Genomic DNA, 25,468 nt, shown 5'->3' on the forward strand with positions numbered 1-25,468 from the left:
ATATATATAGAATATAATTATATATAATAATAAGGATATTAAATAAATAAATATATTAAATCTATACTAATATATCATTATATAGTGGTATAAATAAAAAATTAAAGACACACACGTGCATACAAATACACAGAAGTCTACACACACACACACACACACACACACACACACACACACAAACACACACATGCACGCATACACACATGTACACACAAATACACACAGGCGTATACAAAAATACACACACATACATGCTCACACTTGTTCACATACTTGCATGCATCGATGTATACACACAACGTAGTTGCACACTTGCATACGCACATAGATATGTTTGCTCATATACATACAAGCAAAAACTTCATGCCACAGAGCAACACACAGGTCACCTACTTGCTATACTAAAAACACCTCAAAGGAGCAGGGTTGGACTTGAAGATTTGCAGAAGAAGAAGCTATGGTATGTTCTAGTCTCCTCTAGGCTTTTCGTGTATTATACATGGGTTAAAATTCAAAAAAATCGATTGAATTTACTCTCGTCTTTACAAAAATCGATAAAATTTATAGGTATTTGTTATAAAAATGGGTTAAAAACGAGATTTTGAACAGGGGAAACTGATTGTACTGCATCTCGTCTTTTCTCTCACTCTAGCTTGGGGAAAAAAGTTTTTCTCTGAGAGGCTGCCATTGCCATCTCTAATGCTACATCCTCGAAGGCTGGATGTACTTGGTGCCACCTTAGAAAAACCTCATGGCAAAAACAAAATTCTAAAAATCAGGTAGTAGATTTTTATAACGACACGTGGCGCAACGCGATTGCCGCAAAGCTATAGTAGTGGAGTCTGCACCGCGGCTGCAATGGCGCGCGGTTTGAAAATCACTTGACCAGGGTCGGGTCAACATGTAACCGTGGTTCCAGAAAGACCCTGTACAGCCTCTTCTCTTCATGTAGTTCATTCATCTTCGCCATCAGCAGATTGTCGAGCTTCGGAAATTTGCAGAAGAAGAAGCCATGGTATGTTCCAGTCTCCTCTAGGAGGGTTTCTTTCCGCGTTATCTCTAGGGTTTCTATCGTTTTTCTGGTTCTCTCTGCACAATTCCTAGTGTTCGAATCTGCATCTCGATCTATTTCCAGTATTTACAGTTTTGTACTCGCGTACTATATTTCTATGTTTTCTTTCCGTGTAGTAGTCTGTTTCTAGGGCTTCTCTCTGAGTTCTATGGTTGTCATTCGATTGCACATTGTCTCTCTCATTACTCGATGGGCGGGGTCTCTGTGCGCTCTTTCTTTGCGCTTCTCGACTGCTAGAGTTTCTCGTCGCCTGGGGTCACGCCTTCTAGTTTCAAATTTTCTGGGGTATTTCAGGGTTTCTGTTTACATTTTGATCCAATGGATAGAACCTTTCAGCTTCGAATATTTTCTGCGTTTCTGGTGTTTGGATTGCCAGCCATTTGATGAGGATTCCATGGTCACTCCACTCGAGGATCTGCGATCTCGATATACTTGAGTTCACAGTGACCTCTTTGTACACGATCTTATGTCAAAGGGTTGTATCCACAGTCCCTATTGATAATGAAGCCTCCATGTATACGTCTATGTGTCCCTTTTGTTCTTGGCCTTCTGATACGGCCTACAGATTGTCCTGATAATCGAAACTTCACTTATACGTATTTATACCATGGGCATAGTCCACACTCAGTATTGATGATCAAAATTCATGTATATCTGTGTCCTGTGATTTGCTTCATCAGCATAGTTGTGCTCACAGATTGTACACTGTATTGATAATTATAACCTCATGTAGCGTGGTTACATTTACCCTCTGTATTGATATTCCGAACTCCATATATACATTTGTAAGAAGTAGATGCGTTTGAGTTTCAACATGAATTTTGGCAAATAATAATTTATGTAAACTATGATGTCTTGACGCGGCACTGTGGTGTGACTTTGTGATCCGCATGCATTTCTTCTATGCTGTGAACTCATATGTTTGCAATGTCCCTGTAACATATATGTTTTTTCTGTATCCTTGTTGCATGATTTGGCTTTGCATCAGAGTTGTTAGTTTGGGCCATTTTTTCAATGCAAGTCCTTGGCATGCATGCCTTATGGTTGTACTTCCCTTCGGTTATGGCTGTAACTCCCCTCTGCTCATTGGCTTTGCGCTGTAGCTCTATCTCACTTTTTTGGTTGCTGGATACTCTATTCAATTTTGGCCCGTCTGTCTGTTGTATTTCTTCAACTTTCACCCCCTTCTTGCTGCATACCTGGCTTGATATTGGATGGGTTTTCTTCTTAAGTAGCCTCTCTGCAGGTTGTGCCAATGCAATTAATGTGGAAGTGATTTAGCAAGGTTTCATGATTTGAACAAAATTTCTTGCAAAGTTGGTGATTTCATATTCGGGTTCGCACCATTGAATTTGCTTGAATATTAGTGCAGCATTCCATGTTGGTTACACCTATCATGTATTTCTCCCTTTCAGGCCCTACCTGGTCAGCAAGCAGATTGCCCTAGCTTTAAGCTGGTGATTGTTGGTGATGGAGGGACAGGTATGTGGCGCCCGACGATTGTGGGTGGTTTGATCATTTGGTAAGGCTGTGTTAAGTCTCTCATGCTTGACACAATGGTTTCAAATGTGCAGGAAAGACCACCTTTGTAAAGCGCCACTTGACTGGTGAATTCGAGAAGAGATATGAACGTGAGTTTCTCGACCATTGACCATTGTGTTTCTTTCCCTTAACACAACACACCTGCACTCACATGCACACACACCTGGACTTGCCTGCATATGTGCACACACTCATGGCAATACTGTCAAATGCAACACTTTGACCCTACATGGATCATTGATTGTACATAATTTTTTGGGGTGCTTTAGCTACTATTGGTGTGGAGGTGCATCCACTTGATTTCTTCACAAACTGTGGTAAAATTCGGTACTATTGTTGGGACACTGCTGGGCAAGAAAAATTCGGAGGCCTTCGGGATGGATACTAGTAAGACTTTGTGTTTCTAACCTTCTGTATTCATGTCTACAGAGTTTTCTGCAGTTGTGGTAGTTGATAATCTCTGGTTTTGTACCTTACTGCAGCATTCATGGACAGTGTGCCATTATCATGTTTGATGTCACTTCTCGACTGACATACAAGAATGTTCCAACATGGCACCGGGATTTATGCCGGTATTTATACTCTCAATTATGCTCACAGAAACAGTACTTCCATGCTGACGTCGGAAGGTTTGGTGTTTGAACTTTGGTAATTATTTCACAGGGTTTGTGAGAATATTCCCGTTGTGCTTTGCGGCAATAAGGTGGATGTTAAGAACAGACAGGTGAAAGCCAAGCAAGTGACGTTCCACAGGAAGAAGAACCTCCAGTACTATGAAATCTCGGCCAAAAGCAACTACAACTTTGAGAAGCCATTCTTGTATCTTGCAAGAAAGCTAGCTGGGTATGCAGATCTGAATTCACAGCGTCATGTTGATACTAAAGAAAAGTATGTGTAATGGAGACAAAGGTACAAGTCTGTTAATTAATACTCATGTGTGTCTCAGGGATCCTAATCTTCATTTTGTGGAATCACCTGCCCTTGCTCCTCCTGAGGTGCAAATTGACCTGGCAGCTCAGCAGCAGTAAGTGTATGGCATTTGGGTTTTTACTTGAAATTAATTTCCTTGTAACTGAACATTGCTTTTGTTGGGGCATCCACCCAGATACGAGGCTGAGCTGGCTGCAGCAGCTGCTCAACCATTGCCAGATGATGATGATGCAGACTTTGATAGCTAAGCAGTGAATTTACATTGCCTCTTTTGAGCTGTCTCCCACATGGGTTCAGGTTTGGGTGAAAGTTTCTAGTTATATTTGAGTCGCCCAATAGTTTTTTCTGATTGTGTGCATTGTTGGCCACAGCAAAGCCTCTTTGCTGTTTTGCTTGAAAGAGGCACAAAAAGCATCTTGAGATGGTTCTTTTGTCTTCCGTGTTGCGGAAATTCCTTTGTTAATTGTGTGAAACCTTTGAAAGTAGAATTGTTCTTTTTATTACAGTAACTATGACTTGGTTTGAAGATCTTATTATGGGCATAAGTTTTGTATTAGGGCTCTCAACGCTAATGCTTAATCTTTGAGAAAACATAACCAAATCAAGATGGATCTGGACGTGAATGCCCCGTCATGGATTACATTTCTTTCGGCTAAGAGACATAAATCTAGAAGTTTGCAGACACTAATGAGACTACTGCAGAAACGAGCAAAGATTCACTTGAAGTCCATAATGTCTAGGAGAACCAATGTGTGATGCCTATAGATTTGCCACTCTTTCTTAGCTCAAGAGGACAGGTGTCGAAAGAAGAAAGTGATAAAAACTTTTGTAAGATCTGTGAGCTTCACCCAAAGTACACGTTGCACAAGTGTCGTCTTAAATGTACTGATGTGCAAGTGTTGTAACACACTCTTTCTTTCTCTCTCTCTCTTTCTCTCTCTCTCTCTCTCTCTCTCACATGTTGGATAGGTGTCATCTCCAGATGGTGTCACACTAGTGGCACACTCTTTAGTCTCAAGGCATTTTTGGGATTTATAGCATTCATTTTCATTTTTTCCTATTTACACACATTTTTGGGTGGAGGAAAGGGTGGAGGAACTTTGCTATATATATGAGGTATTGTAGTTCATTTCTATTGAAGTTGGCTAGTGGTTCATTCATGAGTTCTTGAATACATTGTCTCTTCTCTCATCTCTTCTTTCTCACATGGTATCAGAGCAAGGTGGTGGTGCACATAGAGCCTCCTTATCCTTCTTCCTCTCTACCTCTAGTCTTCTTCAACAACCTTGCTTTCAATTGCAGTTTTTCATTCATGATTATCTGCTAAATGGATGCATTTTTGAGGATTGTGTCCGCGAGACCTACTGGAATCATCATGGTCTACAACTTTGTAGAAGAAAGTTTTCGCAAATTTCTCACCGTTTTTGAGTTATTTTTCGTAGACTGCCTACATGTAGAATTTCTGCTTGCATTTTTTGCAGAAGCTCTTACTCATCATCCTTGTACTCATTCAATGATGCAAGAGGCTTTAAACCAGCTCCTTACCATCCTCTACAAGTGTGTTTTTAAAGCATTTCAATCCGAGTCTTATAACTCTACTTGCGGTGAAAACATTGTCAACTAGTTTTTCCTACATGCGGTAGCGTTTTTTTGGAGGCTTCTTGTGGAGAGATTTCTTGGCTGCGTTTTTATCATCAACTTTAGTCCTCTTCATGGTGTTTTGAGGTACATATTCATCCTCTTTTCTACACTTTTCTACCGGCTGAAAATTCGACTTTGCTACACACTTTGTGTTTGCATTTTTGTGGACAATCAACTCCTCCATACTTCTTCTACCTAAGGCTACATTCTTAGCCCTCTTTTGGTGGTTTCTACGGAGTCTATTGGTTCATATATCGGCTGCGTTTTGTGGCTGCGTTTTTGCACTATCTTTGTGCATATTTTGGAGATACTTCCTTGGTAGACAGTTCATCTATTGGCTGCATTTTTTGGAGGTACGACACTTCTTTCCTTGTGTTTTTTCACCCTCCACTCCCTATGGGATCTCGAAAGTCCTCTACTCCAAAAGACAAAGGCAAACTTGAAGATACTATGGATCCTACATCTCCTACGACGGTTGGACCGGCAACTACTACAACGGAAGTTGATGCAATTTCTTCTTCGGTAGGTGCTTCTACTTTCTCTTTTCCGTCATCTCCATTACCTTCTACGGATCCATACACTCTTTCTTCTTTGTCCTTTATGCCTTCCTATCCACATACTTCTATGCCCTCTATGGTACATCCTCCTACATCATCTATGCCTTTTATGGCAACTTCATCTACTATGATTCCTTCTTCTACTACTTTCACTACTACTCTCCTCACTCAATCATATCAGCCCTTTAACCCATTCACTCAATCTTTGAGTCTTCCAAGTCTTTTCGATTCACAAAAGCTTACCCCAAACAACTACCACACTTGGTCCTTGTTTATGTAACTTCTTTTGGAAAGCGCCGAGGTGTGGTCTATAATCACTTCTTCTCATATGGTGTCTTCTCAATATCAAACCTATATGGATGCACGGGCCAAAGCTTTACTTGTGCATGGCATGTCTACATCGGTTGTGTCTCAATTTCTCTCTACAAGGAGTACGGCTCAACAATTATGGCACGCTACACAAATGCAATATGGAAGATTTTCAACGGTTAAGATGGCTAAGTTGGAAGAAGATTTAGATAAGCTTTCTATCTTCGAATCCGACAACATAGTGGAGAAGCTTGGAGAATTCAATCGAATCAAGCGGCAACTTGAAGAGTTTGGTACATTGGTAAGCAATCCGATCCACAAGCTACTTGGTAAATTGCCTTCTTCTTTTGAATCGTTCAAAGATAACATCTTTCTTCGAGTTTCTTTCCCTTTCTTTGAAGAGACTATGGGTCTTCTTCATGATAAGTGCCTTACTCGCAAGCAAAATAAAAAGGGCTCGGCTTTTGTAAGCCAAGGCAAGGGCAAAGGCAAAGGCAAGGAGAATGATCAACGCAAAGGCTCTAATTCCAATGCTAAAGATTCTTCAACCAAAGGCGACAAGGACAAATCAAAGGATTCTTCCAAGGAGTGCACTTTCTGTGATCGTAGTGGCCATACGGAGGATCGTTGTTTTGCTAAGAAGGCGGCATCCAAGAAGGTAAAAGCTGAACTTGAATCCAAATGTAAGGGTTCTTCTACATCAACATCTTCTCACGACAAAAATAAAGACAAGAAGAAAGACGGTAACGCCAAGGTTGCTTATATTGCTATGTCTTCTACTTCTTCATGTGACACATCACTTGTGGTAATCAAAGATCTTGATACGCATACTGCGGGTGAGTGGATTGCCGATAGTGGTGCTACCTCTCACATGACGAATAGTTCTTCCTTATTGGAAAACTATAAGTCTATCTCTTCATCAATACACATTGGTGATGTTTCTTTTGGAGATGCTATCTTACGTGATGTTTTGCATATGCTTAAGATGTCTGCCAACTTATTTTCTATCTCTACGGCTACTTCTGAAGGTCTTGGGGTTTACTTTGATGATGAAGTGATTGAAATCATTGATAGACAGTCACTTTCTTGTGTGGCACATGGTTATCAAAATGCTGGGCTTTATCATATAAGCTCTTTTACAGCACAGTTGCCACCACATGAGTCTCATCTTCATCAATTATTTGCTTCTCCTAAAGCACTTTTTTCTAATGAAGATAGTGATCTATGGCATTTCCGCTTTGGCTATGTTCCTCTTGTTACTTTGCAACATCTTGTCTCACATGACATGGTTACAGGTCTACCAAAGCTTCAGAAACCTTGCTATCACATTTGTTCTTCTTGTGCTCAAGGAAAGCAACATTGGGCTTCTTTTCCAGAGGAGGCTACTCATAGGGCCACACGCATACTTGAGCTTATTCATGCTGATCTTGCAGGACCTATGGAAGTACAATCGCTTGGTGGATCCAAGTATTATATGCTTCTTATGGATGACCTCTCGCAAATCATGGGTTTATTTCTTACCTAAGAAGTTTGATGCTCTTTCTCAAATTTTGAATCACCTTGGATGTTCATCTACTCCGACACTCATCTACGCAGATTCACAGAGTGCTATTGCTTTAGCCAAAAATCCAGTTATTCGAGGACGATCCAAACACATTGATATTCATTTTTATTTTGTTCGTGATTGGATTTCTGAAGGTCGCATTCAGCTTGAGTATTGTCCTACCAAAGATAATGTTGCTGATTTGTTTACTAAGCCTCTTCCTCGACTTACCTTGGATTATCTTCTTTAGTCCATTAGCATTGGTCCTTCCATCTGGGTGTTATCTCCAGATGGTGTCACACTAGTGACACACTCTTTCGCCTCTAGGCATTTTTGGGATTTATAGCATTCATTTCCATTTTTTCTTATTTACACATTTTTGGGTGGAGGAAAGGATGGAGGAACTTTCCTATATATATGAGGCATTGTAGTTCATTTCTATTGAAGTTGGCTAGTGGTTCATTCATGAGTTCTTGAGTACATTGTCTCTTCTCTCATCTCTTCTTTCTCACAACACACACTCACACACACACACATCTGGATTACACACAGACAGAGACCTACTTGTCTCTCCCTAGTCCTCGTTCCCCCCTAGCTCTCTTGCCAGTGCTCTCTTCCTCGCTCTAGCTCTCGTTCTCTTGTTGCATTGTCTCGTCCTCCCCTAGCGCTATCCTCCCCCATCTCTCACACCAATGTCCTCACCTCAGCTCTCGCCAGTGTCCTCTCCCAGCTCTCTTCTTATCACTTCCTAGCGTCCTCTCTCTGATGCTCCTTTGTCTCTCCTTGCGTACTCCCTGCAGCTCTCTCGCCCTCTCTCTCGTTTTATCTCGTAACCTTCATGCGCCATTCGCATGTTTCTCTCATGCGTCACCCTACCATGTCACCACACCCTACTCTTACGAAGAGATTGAGAGATGCATAGGCTAATACTTTTTATGAAAATTTTTGTCAAACCTTAAGGAACTTCTTGTCAAACCTTATAAATGCTAAGGAACTTCTTGTCTCGTTATTGATTAATTAATGAAATAAAGAATGTTTTCACACACTCCCTAAAACTCTATGGAGTATATTTATACTCTAGGACTTTAGCAAGTTGTCTCAATTTTGAATGAACTAAGGTCTTACACTAGAGTACAAACTTCCCTAGTCCCTTGAGTGGCTTGCCCAGTAGCTTCCTCGCCATACATGTACTCCTTGCACATTGTTTGTTCGTCGTGCCAAATCAAGCACAATGAAGAGGGGTCAATGCCCATTACCTTTGTGCAATTGTACTTGGATTTTCTTGATTGTCGAGAGAGAGAGAGAGAGAGAGAGAGAGAGAGAGAGAGAGAGAGAGAAAAGGTTTGAAAGTATTGATTAAGCTTTATCTCGTTGAGCAAGATTGCTCATGCCTTGAGAGGGCACTTTACCTCCTTGAGCATGATTGGCTCTACCTTGAGAGGAGAAACTTGTGTAGAGAGAGACATGTCCATTTTTGCATGTACACATTAATTAATGTTGACATCAGTCCATCAATCCACGTGGTCTATCACATGTTGAGATAATCATTCTATGAAATTGTGCTTATATCTTGAGAGTGCACATGCAAGATATTTGTACAATAAATTTGAGAAATAAGATTGGGGAGAAAACCTTTTGTGAGGAAAAACATAAGGTGATCAAATTAAGAAACTAGTGAGAGACTGAATGACTAGAAGGATAGATCGAAACTTGTTTAGAGAAATTTTCAAGATATATCTCATTAACTTGTATATTATAAATTATTAAGATTATAACTTCATTAAGATTTGAATAGTTGATGTTGCCATATACATAGATAGTGATGTGTGTGAACACACTTAGGACCGTCGGGGTACTTTTTTCCTCTTTAGGAGGTTTTTTTCTTCGGCTTGTGTATACGCCCATCTTTCTAGTGCTAACTTATCTTTTGTACATTGACACAATCTAATACACTTTGTGTTGTGTGCATTCTTGCTTCTTCTTTTCCAAGCTTTGTGTGCTTTCTTGCAACCCTAATTCAACCAATTGGTATCAGAGCAGGCATCGGCTCTCAGGGCTACGCCGCCAGCATCCTCCGACTCACGTTCTCCGATTGAGGTGAGCTTTCACGAGCGCTTTCAGGTCCCTATACTCTGTAAATAAGTCCATGTGGCTTTGCATTCTCAGAAATCGCATTTGAGGTCGTTTCGGGCTCCGTTTTTGCATTTCAAGTTCTGCACAAGTGTTTTTGTCATTTTCTGCAGAAATTTCGACAGTGCAGTTTTCTGCAAAACAAGTATACGTGTTCTATTGTGGATCGTGCTACATAGCACAAGTTATCTTCTGTTTAGTATTTGCTTCATTACAGGTAGCTTTTGCATCAGCTTCAGTCAGTGGCCATGGTTGATAACAACAATGATGTATTTCGCATGTTATCTGTTGATGACAAATTGGATGGAGACAGCAACTACCTACTTTAGGTATACATGATGCATCATGTTTTGGTTGCAAAAGGAGTGTGGAACATTGTGTAGGATATGGATGTACGTCCAGGTTTTGTGGATGTAGGATCTGTTGAGGATGTTGCAGGTTCTAACAGCTCTATTATTGCTGTTGTTTTATCCATTGCTGAACAAGCTTGTTGGGATGGTAAAGATGCGCAGGCTCATGCCTTGATTGTACTTTCTGTCAAACGTAACATCACCCCACATATTCGTTCAGCTAAAACAGCAAAACAGGCTTGGGATATTCTAGCTGGTTTGTATGCAGGTCGTAACGAGACAAAAATCGCTTACTTGCGTAAAGAGCTAGAATTGAAGATTATGCAAGAAGATGATGACATGAATGTTTTTCTTGCTGAGATTAAAGATCTCAAAGAACAGTTGATTTCTGTAGGTGAGATTATTCCTTATCATTCTATTGTGGAGATTGTTCTTGATGCTTTACCTGAGACATATCAGACTTTTACTTCCACGTGGAGACTTCTTAATGAGGACATACTTGATGTTGTCAAGTATGATACTTTAGTCAACAAGCTCTTGCAAGAAGCGCAGTCTAGGAAAAATAGAGCCAGGCAGTGTGCAGTTGATCAAGCATTTATTGCTGCTTAGCAGCAGAGAAGAAGTGGTAAGGTAGTCCCTTCCACTGTTTCTTCTCCGCTTAGTAGGTCTGCAATTTCTTCTCCTTCCACAGGTAGCAACAATAAGTTTGAGAAGGCTCTTGATAAAGGCAAGAAAAAGACCAGGTGCAACTATTGTAAGGCAAATGATTATGTCATTAAGAATTGTCCTAAGCTAAAGGCTAAAGAGGCAAAGAAGAAAGAGTCAAATGTAGCCACAATAGTAGCGGATGCTTCTACAAATGCAGATTCTGTAAATGTTGTGCAGAATATAGAATGGGCGTTTAGCGTGTATTGCCAGTATGACCCATCTGTACATGATGCATGTTTGGCAGTTTCTGTTGACTCTCATGTTTGGTATTTTGACAGTGGTGCTACAAAGCACATTACCTCACATCGTTATATGTTCACTTGTCTTGAGGCTGTCTCTAATGGAAATACTGTCACATGTGCCAATAATGCTTCTTACCCAGTGAAGGGCGTTGGTAAAATTATACTTACTGTTGCAAATGGCAGCGCTTTCACACTTTCAGATGCTTTGTATGTGCCAGGGATAAAGAAGAATTTATTGTCTGTCTCTGTGCTTGCTAGACTTGGATTTGTAGTCAAATTTGTGGATGATAGATGTACTGTTCATGATTTGACTTCTGGTGATACAATTATTACATCTGGCACCTTGTTTCGTGGGCTGTATAGGCTCAATTCTTATGACAAGTGTGAAAGATTCAGCAAATGCAGTTTCTGATGAAAAGACAGTTTCAGATGCAAAACTATGGCATGCTCGTTTTGGTCATCTGAACTTTGTTACCTGCATATGTACTCAATAGGTGTCCCATTAAGGCCTTGCAGTTTATTACTCCATACGAAGCTTGGCATGGTAGGAAGGCTTCTATTGGTCACTTGTGTGTCTTTGGTTGCTTGGCTTATGCTTTAGTGCTTGTGCAACAACGCAGAAAATTGGATGATAAGGTCAAGAGCCAAGCTTTGCCACATGCGTTTTGGCTTGAGGCTGTCATGTGTGCTGCATATGTACTCAATAGGTGTCCCACTAAGACCTTGCAGTCTATTACTCCATACGAAGCTTGGCATGGCAGGAAGCCTTCTATTGGTCACTTGCGTGTCTTTGGTTGCTTGGCCTATTGTTTTTGCCTGTGCAACAACGCAGGCTGTCAAATGCATTTTTGTTAGTTACAATGCTGAGAGCAAGGGTTACAGATTGTATCAGCTTGTGTGAGTATATTTTTTCACTTGGGAAAGCTCATTGCAATTTTAAAGAGGCTACAACATGAACTTTGGATTGTGGTTTAGTCATATATAACATTTAAAAAAGCACAGTTGGTTTAGATATTGAGTATTTCTTAACCACCTATCGTTGTGACATGATGGTAGCTAATTGTTGATATCTTTAACTATTGTGACACATACAGATATCTTTAACTATTGTGACACATACATAAGGAATGTGCATTTTTTGGAAGTATCCATGCAGCTTCTAGTGATCCCTTAACAATAATTTACTTCGAACGAAGGACAAGACACATGTTAGAGAAGCTTCTCTTTAGTAGGTAGAGGGTGGATGTGCAAATTTATATCTATTGTGTGTTCCTCCTATCCTAAATTCTTTTAAGCCTAAGCACGATTCATTATCGTGAGTAGATAAATGGTTTGCCATTGAACGAAGTCCCTTATTTGTAAGCATGTTTATGGTTAATGTGTTAAGAGGTCACACTTTCACTTGGAGAAGGAATACCATGTACAAAAGTGAAGCAAATAGAGGCACACAATAAGTGAAAAATTGAATTCAATTCTATGATGCGAGAAGACTCATCATTGTTAATTAATATCTATAGAATAAAAATCTTCATTGTTGTAGTGCAATTAGCATTAATCAAAACATTGACTCTAGGAGTGAATTTGATTAGTTTTTGTGCTAATATATGTTAATATTATGTGCACGTGCAAGGGCCGTGTTGTATATGGACTTAGTGGAGGGTTACAATATTTGCCATCTATGGTTTGCATGGGGCCTTTAGTTAGGGTGAGAGAGACATGATGGATGAGAGAGTCGATCACCACCCATGCCTACCCACGATAATAGTGGTGCTAGTTTTGGTGAGTGGTTGGGTTGAGATGTTGAAGCTTGGCACCATAAACAAGTGGGTGGAAGTCTGTGCACAAAAAGACAAAGTAAAGTAGGTACTCCTTTGCAGAACTAAACCAGAGAGAGAGAGAGAGAGAGAGAGAGAGAGAGAGAGAGAGAGAGAGAGAGAGAAAATAGATAATTTACTTTCCTCCCTTAGTTCTCCATTTTGACATAGGCAGACATGTTTTCATTTTTTGAATAAATGACATTTTACAAAATTGAATCCATGGAAATATTCCTCATTAATAAATAAAATATATGTGGTTTTAGTTGTACAAGTTTATTCAAATGGCTAGTAGTTAGTGTTATGTGATTTTGGGCCTTCGAATAGCCTTTACTCATATTATATCTAGATTGAGTATTGAAACTCCTAACATACTTTAATAAGTATTTGAGAGGTGCATGAACTATTAGTTTCCTTTGTTATGAGTTATGTTGCCATTAGATCAACCTAAAAAAATCAAAGCTCCCTAATGACTACAGCGACCAGGGATTTATCTTCATCAATATTTTTTATTTTCTTAAACATAAATTTCTATGGAATCAGATTTTGGATTTGCAGTCGTTTGTTTTTTGCGTATATAGCCATGTTGATTAAGGTGGTGGGTTGGTTGAACATTTGATGTGGTTAAAATTGGAAGCGAATGGCGTGCAGATGGAGAGCAAAAGTGGGCAAACGAGGAGGCAATGCGAGGAGGCGAGGGGAGAGGTGTTCACAAATAATTAGCACTCGCAAATGATTAGAACCTTGTGGTGAATTGTGAAGCCCACAATAGTCTACGGTTCAACTCATCTTCGAGTCCACAATAGTCTTTGGTTTAATGCATGTTCAAACCCACAATAGTGTATGGTTGAATGTTTGGATTGGTGTGGTTAGTGGATTGTTTGTGAGGAAAGGCATGGAGAGATGGAGGTGTGGCTTCTTGAATTTATTTTACCTTGAGAGACAAAACGTTATATTTGGTAGCTTTCTCATATGGTTGAAAGTACATTAACACTAGTTTGGTACCAAAAAAGGACACTTAAGGGTCCTTTTTCGGACGATGCAAATAAAATGCTACTTGCGCTAGGAAAGACATATTCAAAATCCCTCTTGAGGAGTTTGAATATGTGATCTAGTGTGTCTTTAAAAAATGTAACCTTGCAATTTGGATGCTGGCACGATAAGGAATTACACCCATAAATAGGACTTGCATGAGATTGCAACTCAGGTTTGAGAAAACCGCCTTATAAGCTTAGAGAAAAAAATCACTAAGTCCCGTGAAAAATTCTAAGTAATTATTTCATATTTGTGTCAGATTTTGCCAAGTTTCACATGAAATAAAATTCAATTGAGAGTGTCTAAAATAGTAGGAAGTTGTGTGTGTTTGATACACCACTTTTTAGCATCCATTTGTATCCAAACCAATACATGGTTTTAATGTGTTTGCAAGTTTTTTAAGGTGATACAATGCTTACTCTATTCATTGAGATCTTAAAGTTATATGTAAAAGCTCCTTAGTAAGCTTCAAATATTAATTGTTTCAAAATGTCAAAATTGCACACAATAAAATACGTATTACATTCCTTAGTAAACTTGCAACATTTTGTTTGTATAGAATAATTCCGCTAAGGTACATTGTACAAACATAATTTGGGCACCTAAAACCTTTGTTTCATGGTTGTTGAGAGAGAATTTAGAAATTTTGAAAAATGTAACACGATTGAAAAACTAAGATAGCACTCAAGTAGCAAGATTTACTTGAGCTTGGGACTCCAAAAAATATGTATTAACTTGGTTTTGAACTATATAATCATTTTTGATTACCAATTTACACTAACATAACTCTAGTTTTATGGAAGTACCTTTGGAAGGTCAAAATTTTCTTCTTTTTTAGCATCTTGGTAATTATGAGATTTTTGTTATAGTTCACAAGTAGCTTAGGAACTAGGACCTAAAGGAGATTGTGTTGTTTTGAAACCCTAAGTTCTACTAATTGACTTTTACAAACATGAAAAACATGATTTATTCAAGAAGTTATAGGCATTTTATGGGATTTTTGACAAAACAGCTTCAAATTTCAATGAAAATTTTAAGTTAGAGTTTTTTTGTCAAATTTTTAATATAGCTTGTGTTTTGACATCATGAAAAATCTTTTTTATTTTTTGACTTTTAATCGACCTATGATTGAAACAAGGTGTAGAAATGTTGTTTCTAGGTTCTCCAAAAAATTCCAAAGTTTTGGTGAGAAACAGGACACTACTGTCCAATTACAGAACTAGTGTTAAGACATTTGTTTTTCCATCCTTACAAGCCATCTCTTGTAATTAATGAATAAGCATTTATAATAGAAAAAAACAATGAGAAAAAAGAAATTCCATTAATTAATGAATGAGAGGAAGAGGCAGTATTAAATTTATTCGGTTAAACAGCATTGGCATTGGCGACGCTTTCAAATAAAGAAAAAGAAAAAGTTACGTTACGTTTTCAACCATGGCAATCTCGTAGCGACGGTTACCCAATTTAGAGCAGGAAAGCATGATTACCTGGTTGTGAGCGATGGTGGATTGGTCGATGAGGAGGGTGTTATGAATTGATAAAAGGGCTAGAGCTTGACATCCTTGCATGTCTTGATAGCTTGGCACGTTCTACGAGACAGCTTGGGATAATACACCCTTCTCAAATGAGCGATTGCTTGGGTCCTCTCAGTGGGTGGTGACAGTCTACGATCCTATTGTACCCCCTGACGAACTCTCTTGATCAACCACAGCGTCGATTATGAATAGGGGCCTACAATGCAAGTAAGGATAAAAGAGCCTTGTCTACTATTGTCTCTATTGTCTCTAGCATGATGAAGGGGAGGGGGAGGAGGCTCGTCCATTTGGTCTAATAAGGTTTGCTGCTCTCCCATAGCAGGCAGGGCATTCCTGCCCTGCTTGTTGCTATTGCATCCAATCCAAATGTAGGGAATTTCTGTCTTCCCATTCAATTAGAGGGCACTCGCTATGTGTGTGTACGCACACCCACTGGAAGCTTTGACAAATCAGAGTGCATGAATTGTGTGGGCAACCTCATGTTTGCTTTTTTTCCTCCACATTGCACCAAGATCCTACTCAACTTTGCTTCTATACAATAAAGCGTCAAACGATTGTCAAATTATTCTCTAAATGACTGAACACAACTAGTATGATATGGTTAGGATTAATGTGTTTAATAAGCTATGTACACTCACTAATATTATTTTGGATGTAGGTGATGATTTTAGAGTGGCGGATTATGTATTAATCGAGGGTGGAACATGTGTTTGATCACTATGAGATATTTTTTGTTTCCGAAAGAAAGATCCTTCAATTAGTTAAAAAAAAAACAACCACAAAGGGCTAAGTACAACCATGAAGGACTAAATACAAACTCGCCTCATATAAGGGTAGGAAATAAGTGATCATTAGGGGAAGAGATGCTTCTCCTCCTCTGGTTGGCCGCTCTAGGAGGAGAAGGCTATCTCATATAAGGGGAGGGAGGGAAACAACCACACAGGTGGTCTATAATGCCGAATGGGGTCATCGCCTCTATCTGTGAGGAAAGGGCCAGGCCTCCATAGTCTCAAGAAGACTTCTTGCCGCTTCTGCATCATGCGGTCGAAACCTCCTTGCAGCTTCCCCCACTGACTGCGGAGGGTGCGGATGATGTCAAGCCATATGCTCCTGATGGTCTCAATCAGTGGAGTGTGGGTACCCTCGATGGCCTCGCTACATCTAACACGCCAGATGTGCTAGGCTGCTATGCTACTGCAAATCTTCCATCGTTGGCATGAGCCTAGTTGCCAGACACCTGCAGGGACTGTGACTGGTACTATTGCAATACGATGGTGGGAGACCTGAAGAGTAAGCACTCCCCCATTCTCCTCGTAAGTCATGACCACAGAGTGCCTCGGTGGCCCAAGTGATGAAAGGCAAGCACTCCCCCATTCTCCTCGTAAGTCATGACCACTCTTGAGGCTGGGGCCTCCCAAGCACTCCCCCATTCTCCTCGTAAGTCATGACCACTCTTGAGGCTGGCCTCCCATCACTTCTAGCCCACAAGAAGATTTGGATCAAACGTTGAACTTGGCCAATACAAGCCCGAGAGAAAAGGCCCAGCACGAGGCGATGTACCACATGGTGGCAAGCAGTACCTAGTTCGTCACCACCACTCTTCTTGCTAGGGATAGCCTTGCCGAGCTCCATTATAGAAGCGCCTTCCGAATACTCAGAAGAGGCGAAGCGAGCTGTTACTCGGGAGAGATATCAATGCCAACCCGGCAGTTGAGGTATCGGCCTGGAGTGTCCCTTGGGATCCACTGCGAAGCCTCAACTAGTCTCGCCAAGTTGGGGTGGGTGTTGAGCCTACCCAAAAACCACATGACTTGTGCCCAGTTGATTTGTGCTCCTGATGCACGATAGAAAATATTTATCGCCTCCGCGAATCTCTGGAGATTCCCAATATCTCCAGCAAGGAAGGCTGCTGTGTCGTCTACAAACTTTGAGTCTAGCAGCTCCTCCTACGTGCCAAGGGGAAGGCGCAATCCTTGAAGTCCAATGGCGTGGTCGGAGGGAAACCTACTCATGGCCTCGGTGACAAATAAGAGGTACGGTGCCAGAGGACATCCCTATGAATCGAGCGAGAAAGGGGGAATCTATCGTCGGGCTTCCTGAATGAGAACCTGGCTGTGAGATGCTGAATAAAGCCTTGAGACTGCACGAATCCACTCCATGGGGAATCCCATCCGGCTCATAGTGCCCTCCAAAAAGCTCCAATCCACCTTGTCATAAGCTTTCTCAAAGTCGGAGTAGCACAATGACGTCCTGCTGTCGCATCTTGGCTGAAGCTGTCGCCTCCCAAAAGGTAAAGATGTTGTCTAGAATACTTTGATCTTGAACAAAACCAGTCTGAGTGTCATGGATTAAGTATGGGAGGGAAGGTTGAAGTCGCCTCTGATGGCCTTGGCCAAAATCTTGTAGGCCGTCCCTAGAAGGGTGATGGGTCTCCACTGTCGGATCTCCAATCTATCACCACCCTCCTTGGGAATCAAATGTATCAAGCCCTTTGTGAACCTCTTTGCTGGCATGGAACCTGTGAGCATAATCTCATTGAAGGCAATGCGAGGCAATGCGAAGGCCACCTTCCATGAGGTCCCAATGGTGAAGGAAGAAAGAAACAAGAAGCCTATCCACCCCGAGCATTTGCCCCTGGGTAATGCCTTCACCACATCCGCCAGCTCCTCTGCAGTGAAGGGGGTCAATAAGAAAGACCAAAGGGAGGGGGGAACCACCTCTCTCATGTGCCTCCAGACTCTCTCGCGTGCATCCATCACCTGGGGGGATAATGGGGCACCGATGAGAAGAGATCGGAAGAAATTTGTGTGGCGATGGCTCTCACCTGCGGGGGATCAGAAACAATAGCTCCATCCTGGTCACGTAGCCTACGAATACCGTCTCTCCTCCTGTGAGGGCTGGCTATCTCAAAGAAGTCTCCAGTAACCCTGTCACACCGGCTTGATTCCAGAATGAAGCCTTGGCATGGTATCTATACTCCACCCTCCTCTCCTCAATGGACCGAATCTCTGTGCGGGCCAACAGCAATCTGACTCTCAATCCATGGGCTGTCTGGGAAGCTCTCCCGAGACATTGTAAAGAGGCTAGGCCCCTGCTCCTGAAATCCCTCCAATCTACTATGGGCTGCCTCCTGTAAGAAAATACTGACCTGCCTAAGGCCATCATCCAAAGTGCACGTTGCAGATCCTGAGGAAAATTCCAAACCTGCCCATATCAGTTCAATCCGGCTACAAATCTCAGGGTCCTGAATGAGCCTGACTAGAATCCTAGAGCTCGCATGTCTGTCATGCCTCCATGGGTTCTCCAGGGACCTAATAACTAGGGCATGATCTAATAATGTAGTGCCTTCCAGAATACCAACCATGCCTCCACGGTTGCAAGCCCACACATTAACATAAAACCTGTCCAGCGAGAGAAGCTAAGATTCCTAGGGCTACACCCAAACTTTGGAAGATGCCAAGGGTCTTGTCCCCTAAGGATCAGTATCATCTCCTCCCATGCAGAGTACTGTGCTCCTGAGACTGTGGTCGTGCCTCCACTCAAAGAGCCTTGGGCGCGCAGGTAGGCTTAGACAAGGAATAGTCACAATCTGTCCTGGTGCAGTCGTGCCAAGTGGGCGTGGATCCTGCCCTCCTTGTATTGCCACTCTGCTCGAGCGCAAGAGTATACATACTCCATGCTACATTGATCACAATGAAGGTATTTGTAAGAAGGGGGGAGAGGTACTAGAGAGAGGTATGCATGAACACAAAAAGCAACACCTCCAAGCTGGAGGTCACCATCGGTCTCCATGGGTTGATCCACCAAGCTCCATCATGGCCAAAGGCCATAGGTGAGTAAGAACATCGGTGATCTGGAGATCCTGCAGATGATGTGAAAGCTCAATTGCCTGCTCTTGAATGGTAGTGGCCACCACCGACTCTAGATCCCACTCTATCTCAGGGGCTGTGCTCAAGGGGAGAGAGAAGATCATCGCACCATTCTTTGATGTATTCTCTGACGTAGAGGATCTGGAGTGGTGTAAGACCACACATACCCAAATAGGGGCTACGGTCTCCTCGAACCATTGTCCCTTCTGTCGGAAGACACTGGAAAAAACTATAATCCATAGGCTGCACCAAGATCCTGGGGGCCCGCCTAGAGACTCAGGTGGGAGAACCCTCACTGGTGAGGCCGCAATGGTCATCTCCCACAGACTATGAGAAACGATGAATCAGATGATGAACGGTACTCGCCGACTGTCTCCTCTCTAGATCAGGGGATGCAGGGGCCCGATGGGAATGCTCTGGAGAGGCAGAGGTGGGCGGGGGGGGGAGGTAGAGGAAGAGGAAGGGGCAAGTGGAGCGACTGCAGGTAGAGTCGGAGGTAAGGGGGGTGGGGAGGGGGGGGAGGAGGCGAGGGGGAGCGGGAAGGTGGAGAGATTGAAGAGGGATGCTACTGAGAGGTATCCATCGGAGAGGAAGGCTACTGGGGAAGGCTCAACGAAGCAAGGGTGGGGTCAACTTGCCCCACTAGGCACATTGAGGGCCAGAGGAGAAGTTACGAGACGAGGAATCGGTCGCCACCTCGGGGGGGGGGGGGGGGGGGGGGGACTCTCCGTGTGACTGGAGGGGGCCCGTCGTATGTGGGCGGGTACTGTGATAAGTGCTCGAAACGGTTAGAACTGAATCCTCCTTCATCATGCTGTTAGCCTGGTGTGCACGGAGGTGGTGACGCTCATCTCTGGTGCTCAACTGACGGACTGGGGCAGAGACCGGGGTGGAGGTCGGGGCGGCGGAGGCCAATCGTCTGCCACTCTCGACTGATGGGTCATCCATGTTCGGAACTTGGTGCTCCACGGCTTGGGACCCTACTCCTCCCTCGAACCCTGTTGAGGAATTGAGTGGGAAGTAGGAGGGGGAACCATCGGGGACGGTCGCCTAGTCTGACGCCGAGGGTAAATTTTGGCCAGATGACTCATATGTCTACAAATAAAGCATTGGCTTGGAAGGCTAGAATACTCCACTCGCTAAATAATGGGGTTGCCCCGAAGACTGGGAATAGACATCATGTGAAGCACAGAATCCGGCGAGGCAACACAGATGTGGAGAGATGGAATCTTGACTGCTTGGGGCGAGGGCTGAGGCATCGGTGGGCGGGGATTCAATCACTCTCCTGATGGCACCACCAATCACCGGGACAAGAGGAAGGTATTCCTTCCTGAGGCCTGGAAATCAGACTGTCACGAGAAAGCTTGAAACTTCAGCTAATGGGTCGGATGCCAGGTCAAAGCCATGCTGCCATCGTGCAAAGAAGGCCTGGGCCGTATGCAGTGCAATGGGGCTCAGCTGCGCATGACAAGATTAGATGCCCGCTGGTGAGTCGAACCTGAACCTAGAAGTAGCCGTGCCCCAAAGGATGAATATCTACGATCTTTGGCGGGTAGCTAGGAGGCTAGCCTGAAGAAGATCTCTGAGTTGGCAATGCACGGGGCGGCTACTGACAATCTTGTATACTAGAGTGAAGGCCTCTAGGGATGCGACAATCGTAGATAGCGAGAAGCTGTAGGTCCGCTTTGAAAAACAAAAGGCAAGTAATGGTGGCCTCGGTCGGGGGAGACGGAGTGCCTGCCTTGGAGTCCTCTTGGGGGCAAAGACAAGAAGAGGCCAAAACTTGTCAAGAAAATGAAGAAATGCCCACAACCTGAGGCGCTGCCGGAGGAACAAGGAGGGGCTAGAGATGGTGGCGGCGGCGAAGAAAGGAAAGAAAGGGGCGGAGGGCACAGAAAGACAAAGGAGAAGGCCCAAAAAAAGAGAAAGAAAGAAAGAAAGAAAAAAGGAAAAGAAAGAAGAAGAAGAAGAAGAAAAGAAAAAAGAAAAAAAGAGAAAAGAAGAAAAAAGAAGAGAAAATAAAAAAAAGAAGAGAAAAGAAAAAAGGGGGGGTCATCGGCGAAGGGCGGGGGTGCAGAAAGAAGGTGGAGGGTGGCGGGGCGGCGCAGAAGGAAGAGGGGCAGGGGTAACCGGGGGGGGGTAGTCGAGTAGGGTAGGCGAATAAGAAGAAAGCAGGTAGGGGCTGCAGTCGGGCAGGGCACATGCACAAAAAGGGGGAGAAGAGGGAGGCACAGAAGGCAAAGGGTTGGTGAAGGGGCATAGGCGGTGGAGCTAAGGCAAGGGGGGCACCGACAGCAACGCAGAGAAGGAGGGGGGAGCGCAGCTCGCTAATGACCTGTTGAACTGATGATAAGATTCTCTAGAACTTATCAGAGGCCAAGGGAGAAACTCACAACATTGTGGCCACACAAGCACTCTAGCAACACTATGAGATATTTTTGGAAGACATGTGAATACTTTTCATGCTTTCATATTCAGGTATTAATATTTTTGTAAGGCTAAGGTCTCATACCTTTGTACGTATAGTATTTTAGACTTTTGGTAGGGCCAAGACTTTTAATTGTATCTTGCTATATTTTGGTAGAGCTTTTATGCTCAAAAAACTCAAAAGCACTTGTGCTTTATTTTTGGAAGTTATCTTTATGAAAAGCAAGCTTTTTCTAATACATATAAATATGGGTGAGTGGTACAAGGGCCACACTCATCTTGGGGAGATTCTTGCGTCGGTGATCTCTTCTCTATTTTCCATCTCTCTCTTGTTTATTTAATATTGTTTCTTAAAGTTTATACTTTTAATTTGTGCAAGTCTATGCTATGCTCTAATTTTTGTGCTTGAGAACCAGAGTTTCTTCTCCAAGTATCTTAAAGGTCATGACAGAGCAGGTATGGTGTAGATAGATTTTTGCACTTCATGTGACTATATTAAATCAATAATTATGCCTATAAATATGTGCGAGTTATTGCTGGGTATGTTTTGGAGGACGCCGAGTTACCAAAGATGGATCTAGAAGCATGTAAGATAGTTAATAAGAGACTCTTTCCACGTTGCAAGAGTCTCTTGATGGAGTTAGAGAAAATGAAGAGTATACACTACTGCACTATCACGTATGTTAACCACTCCATTGGTTAACATGGTTTTGCCTACCTGACCTACTATAAAGAGCTTTACCATCTTACCTACATGAACGGGCACTTGTCTGTTACAACGCTTGAATATATAAATAGGCCTTACCATGAGCTTAATGTCAAATAGAGAAAGTCTATGGACTTAGTGTATAATAGTTGCTTAAGACTAGTAAATAGAGACGACCTTTTTTAAGTTTGGTTGACCTGAAAGCTAGTCACTCTTGTATATGCCAATTTTGACATAAGCAAACACAATTAGTCTATGGACTTAGTGTACATAGTTGCTTAACTCAACCATTTCTAAGTTTGGCTAACTTAAAAGCTAGTCACTCTACTAGGGCATTCTATTTCATCTATTAATAGGATAATAGCATTATAGGAAACTTTACCATAGGGGCTAGGAAACTCAATGGGTTGTGATCCTCCATGTTAATGATTACCTCTCCAACATAAGCTTGTGCAATAGGTTAAAGTTTTTCTTCTCGACGTTGTTGAAGTTTGGCTTGTCTTTCCTTTTCCTTCTCTTGAGCTGGGTCTTCTTTTGAGTAGCCCTTTCCTTGGTGGCTTTCTTGTCATAAGAAGCACATAAGGATTCTTCAGTAAGAGGTCTATATTATTTTTACAACTTAACTACCATTAAAGAAATCGATAGTTTCAACTCCGTCAATAGTCTCTGTGAGGGAAAAAGAGACTAAAGAACCAAATATATGAAAGATCAGAGAGTAAAACACACAGTATGCAATGGTGTTGTGAATATGAAAGACGAAGTCCAGTACAAGAGCTCTATGTGAGACTTTGGATAAGCAGAAAGAACTACTGTCCCATTAAACGCGGTTAACAAAGCTAGAGTAACCCTGGTGTAAGTGCCGATATAAGCCGCCTGAAGCACACATCGAAGATCACTTGATGTAGACGACAAAGTGAACTTGGTGTAGGCGATGTAGTAAGTGAAGTTAACGCTGTTGGTGACCTGATATGAAGGTGATGAAGTCAACCTAAAGTAGGCGATGTAGAAAAGCTGATGTAGGTGCCCAGACCAATAGCAACAGTTAATGCTATTGTTGAGACTGGCTGTAGGTGGCATCAAGCTGCAGTTAAATCAGGGCATGAACTGGCTGTAAGCGATGCAAGAGAAGCTGATGTAGGTGCCTAGACCAGTAAGTGTTAACGCTGCTGTAGGCGGTGACTTGTGTGCTGACCAGCAAGCAATGATGATATAGTCATGAGGCGACCAGGGCACAAGTGTTGGAGCGTTGATGTGAGGCGACCAACACATGAGCGATGGAACGCTGCCATGATGAGAAAATGCAGATGCACATGCACGTCAATTGGTGAATCAAGGACAAGCGAAGGGTCTTATTTATATATGAGAATTGAAGTGCCCATTAAATAAGAGAAGTCAGCCAAACAAAGAAGTCGGCCCTTTTTGGGCTGCATGGTTTAGGTACATTTTCACACACCCCCTCTCAGACCAAAAAGGGATCATGAGAGAAAATGAGGGGAAAAAGATGGTTGTTGAAGATGAGGATTTTTGTACTTTGACCAAGGTACGGCATCTGGGATTGAGAAGTACTAGAATGAATGCCACAATGCAAGAGGTTTTCACATGCAAGAATGCCCATTTTTGGGTTTTCATTCATACATGCATCCCAAACACATAAAACAGAATTCTATGCATAGGGAATGCATGATGAAAAAAATGCAATGTAGTGGGTTTTCACAGGAGCCGTGCTCTCATGGGGTTTTCACTGACTCATGTGCCCTATACAAAAATGGTAGAAAATGAAGGGAGAGGCAGATCCCCCTCTCATGAGCTGAGGGTGATGGTGGTGGACCGATGCCAATCTGATTTGCGAAGTTGCTCAAGAATGGGGCGGTTGACAGACTTTGTAAGGATGTCTACTTGGTTGTCTGCCATAGAAATGTAGGAGTTGGATGGTACCAAGCTCAACCTGTTCCCTGTTAAAGTGAAAATGAATACATGCTTGGTACGATTTAGAAAAAATAGGGTTGCCAACAACAAGAGCATCGCACTCTGACTGGACGAAGATGGTAGAGGCGGTGTCGAATGTCGGAAAGAAGTTGACGAAGATACATAACCTCAGTGGTGGCATCATAGAGAGCTCGGTATTCGGTCTTTACTGAAGAACCTGTAAACAGTATCCTGCTTTTTGCTAGACCAAGAGAAAGGGGCATATCCGAGGAGAACAAATAACCACCATGAGAACGTCGGGAATCGAGGTCACCAACCCAGTCCGTCGTGTAACCGTGCAAGGAGATCCCACGACTGTAGTGAAGTCCATACAAATAGTTACCTACTAGATAGCGAACAACCCTCATTGTTGCTGAACTCTAATGTGGCTCCTTGGGAGCATTGAAATATTAGCTTAAAATGGAGGTACAATAGAAGATATCAGGACGAGAATTTCTGAGCCAAATAAGTTTCCCAACACTTGTCATCGGTAGGATCGCTCTTCATGTGGAGGTGAGTCCACTTCCTTTGATAGTTTAACGGTGGGATCCAAGGGAGTGGCCACAGGGATAGCACCATCAGGAAAATAGGAAGTAATGAGTTGGAGATAATATTTCTATTGAGATACGAAAATACCATCAGGATATTAGATCACCTTCCATGCCAAGGAAATATGAGAGAAGGCCGAGATCAGTCATTTCAAAAGTTTGTCTAAGCTGTGCCATGATATCAATCATTTTGGCTTGATGGGAACCTGAAATTATTAGGTCATCGACATACAGTACAAGGTAGCAAACCAGCACCTGATCAGTGTGAATATAGAGATTGGGATCACAATGTGATGGGTGAAAACCTTGGCTGTGAAAAAAATTGTCGAATGCAATGATACCACGCCTGGGGTGCTTGCTTAAGCCCATAAAGAGCTTTATGTAGGCGAAAAACTTTGTCCTCAAGACCAAGGAGAGGGAATCCCGAAGGTTGGTCAACATAGACCTCCTCTTGAAGAATGCCATTTAAAAAGGCACTCTTTACATCCATTTGGTAGATTGGCCATTTATGGTGGGCAGCCAGATTGAGTAAAAGACAGATTGTG

At 42.5% G+C, this 25,468-nt stretch overlaps 2 protein-coding genes across 2 annotated transcripts; both read left to right on the forward strand.

Annotated features, from left to right (window-relative positions):
* The first annotated feature begins 875 nt into the window (after positions 1–875).
* LOC147625609 (GTP-binding nuclear protein Ran1B-like) lies at positions 876–4,053 on the forward strand. The gene is made up of 8 exons (XM_086817133.1): positions 876–1,015; positions 2,488–2,554; positions 2,647–2,703; positions 2,884–3,001; positions 3,097–3,186; positions 3,278–3,457; positions 3,561–3,638; positions 3,720–4,053. Exons 1-8 carry the CDS (start codon positions 1,013–1,015, stop codon positions 3,790–3,792), a joined length of 666 nt encoding a protein of 221 aa, XP_086673259.1. The 5' UTR covers positions 876–1,012; the 3' UTR covers positions 3,793–4,053.
* Positions 4,054–5,937: 1,884 nt separating this feature from the next.
* LOC147625610 (uncharacterized) lies at positions 5,938–21,420 on the forward strand. Its single transcript, XM_086817012.1, has 6 exons — positions 5,938–6,352; positions 6,506–7,151; positions 12,902–12,965; positions 15,263–15,327; positions 20,673–20,764; positions 21,226–21,420. Exons 1-6 carry the CDS (start codon positions 6,071–6,073, stop codon positions 21,418–21,420), a joined length of 1,344 nt encoding a protein of 447 aa, XP_086673138.1. The 5' UTR covers positions 5,938–6,070.
* The last annotated feature ends 4,048 nt before the right edge of the window (positions 21,421–25,468 follow it).

This window comes from Cibotium barometz, chromosome 23 (genome assembly GCF_041138505.1).
Source record: "Cibotium barometz isolate CiBa-2024 chromosome 23, ASM4113850v1, whole genome shotgun sequence".
NCBI classification, from domain to species: Eukaryota; Viridiplantae; Streptophyta; class Polypodiopsida; order Cyatheales; family Cibotiaceae; genus Cibotium; species Cibotium barometz.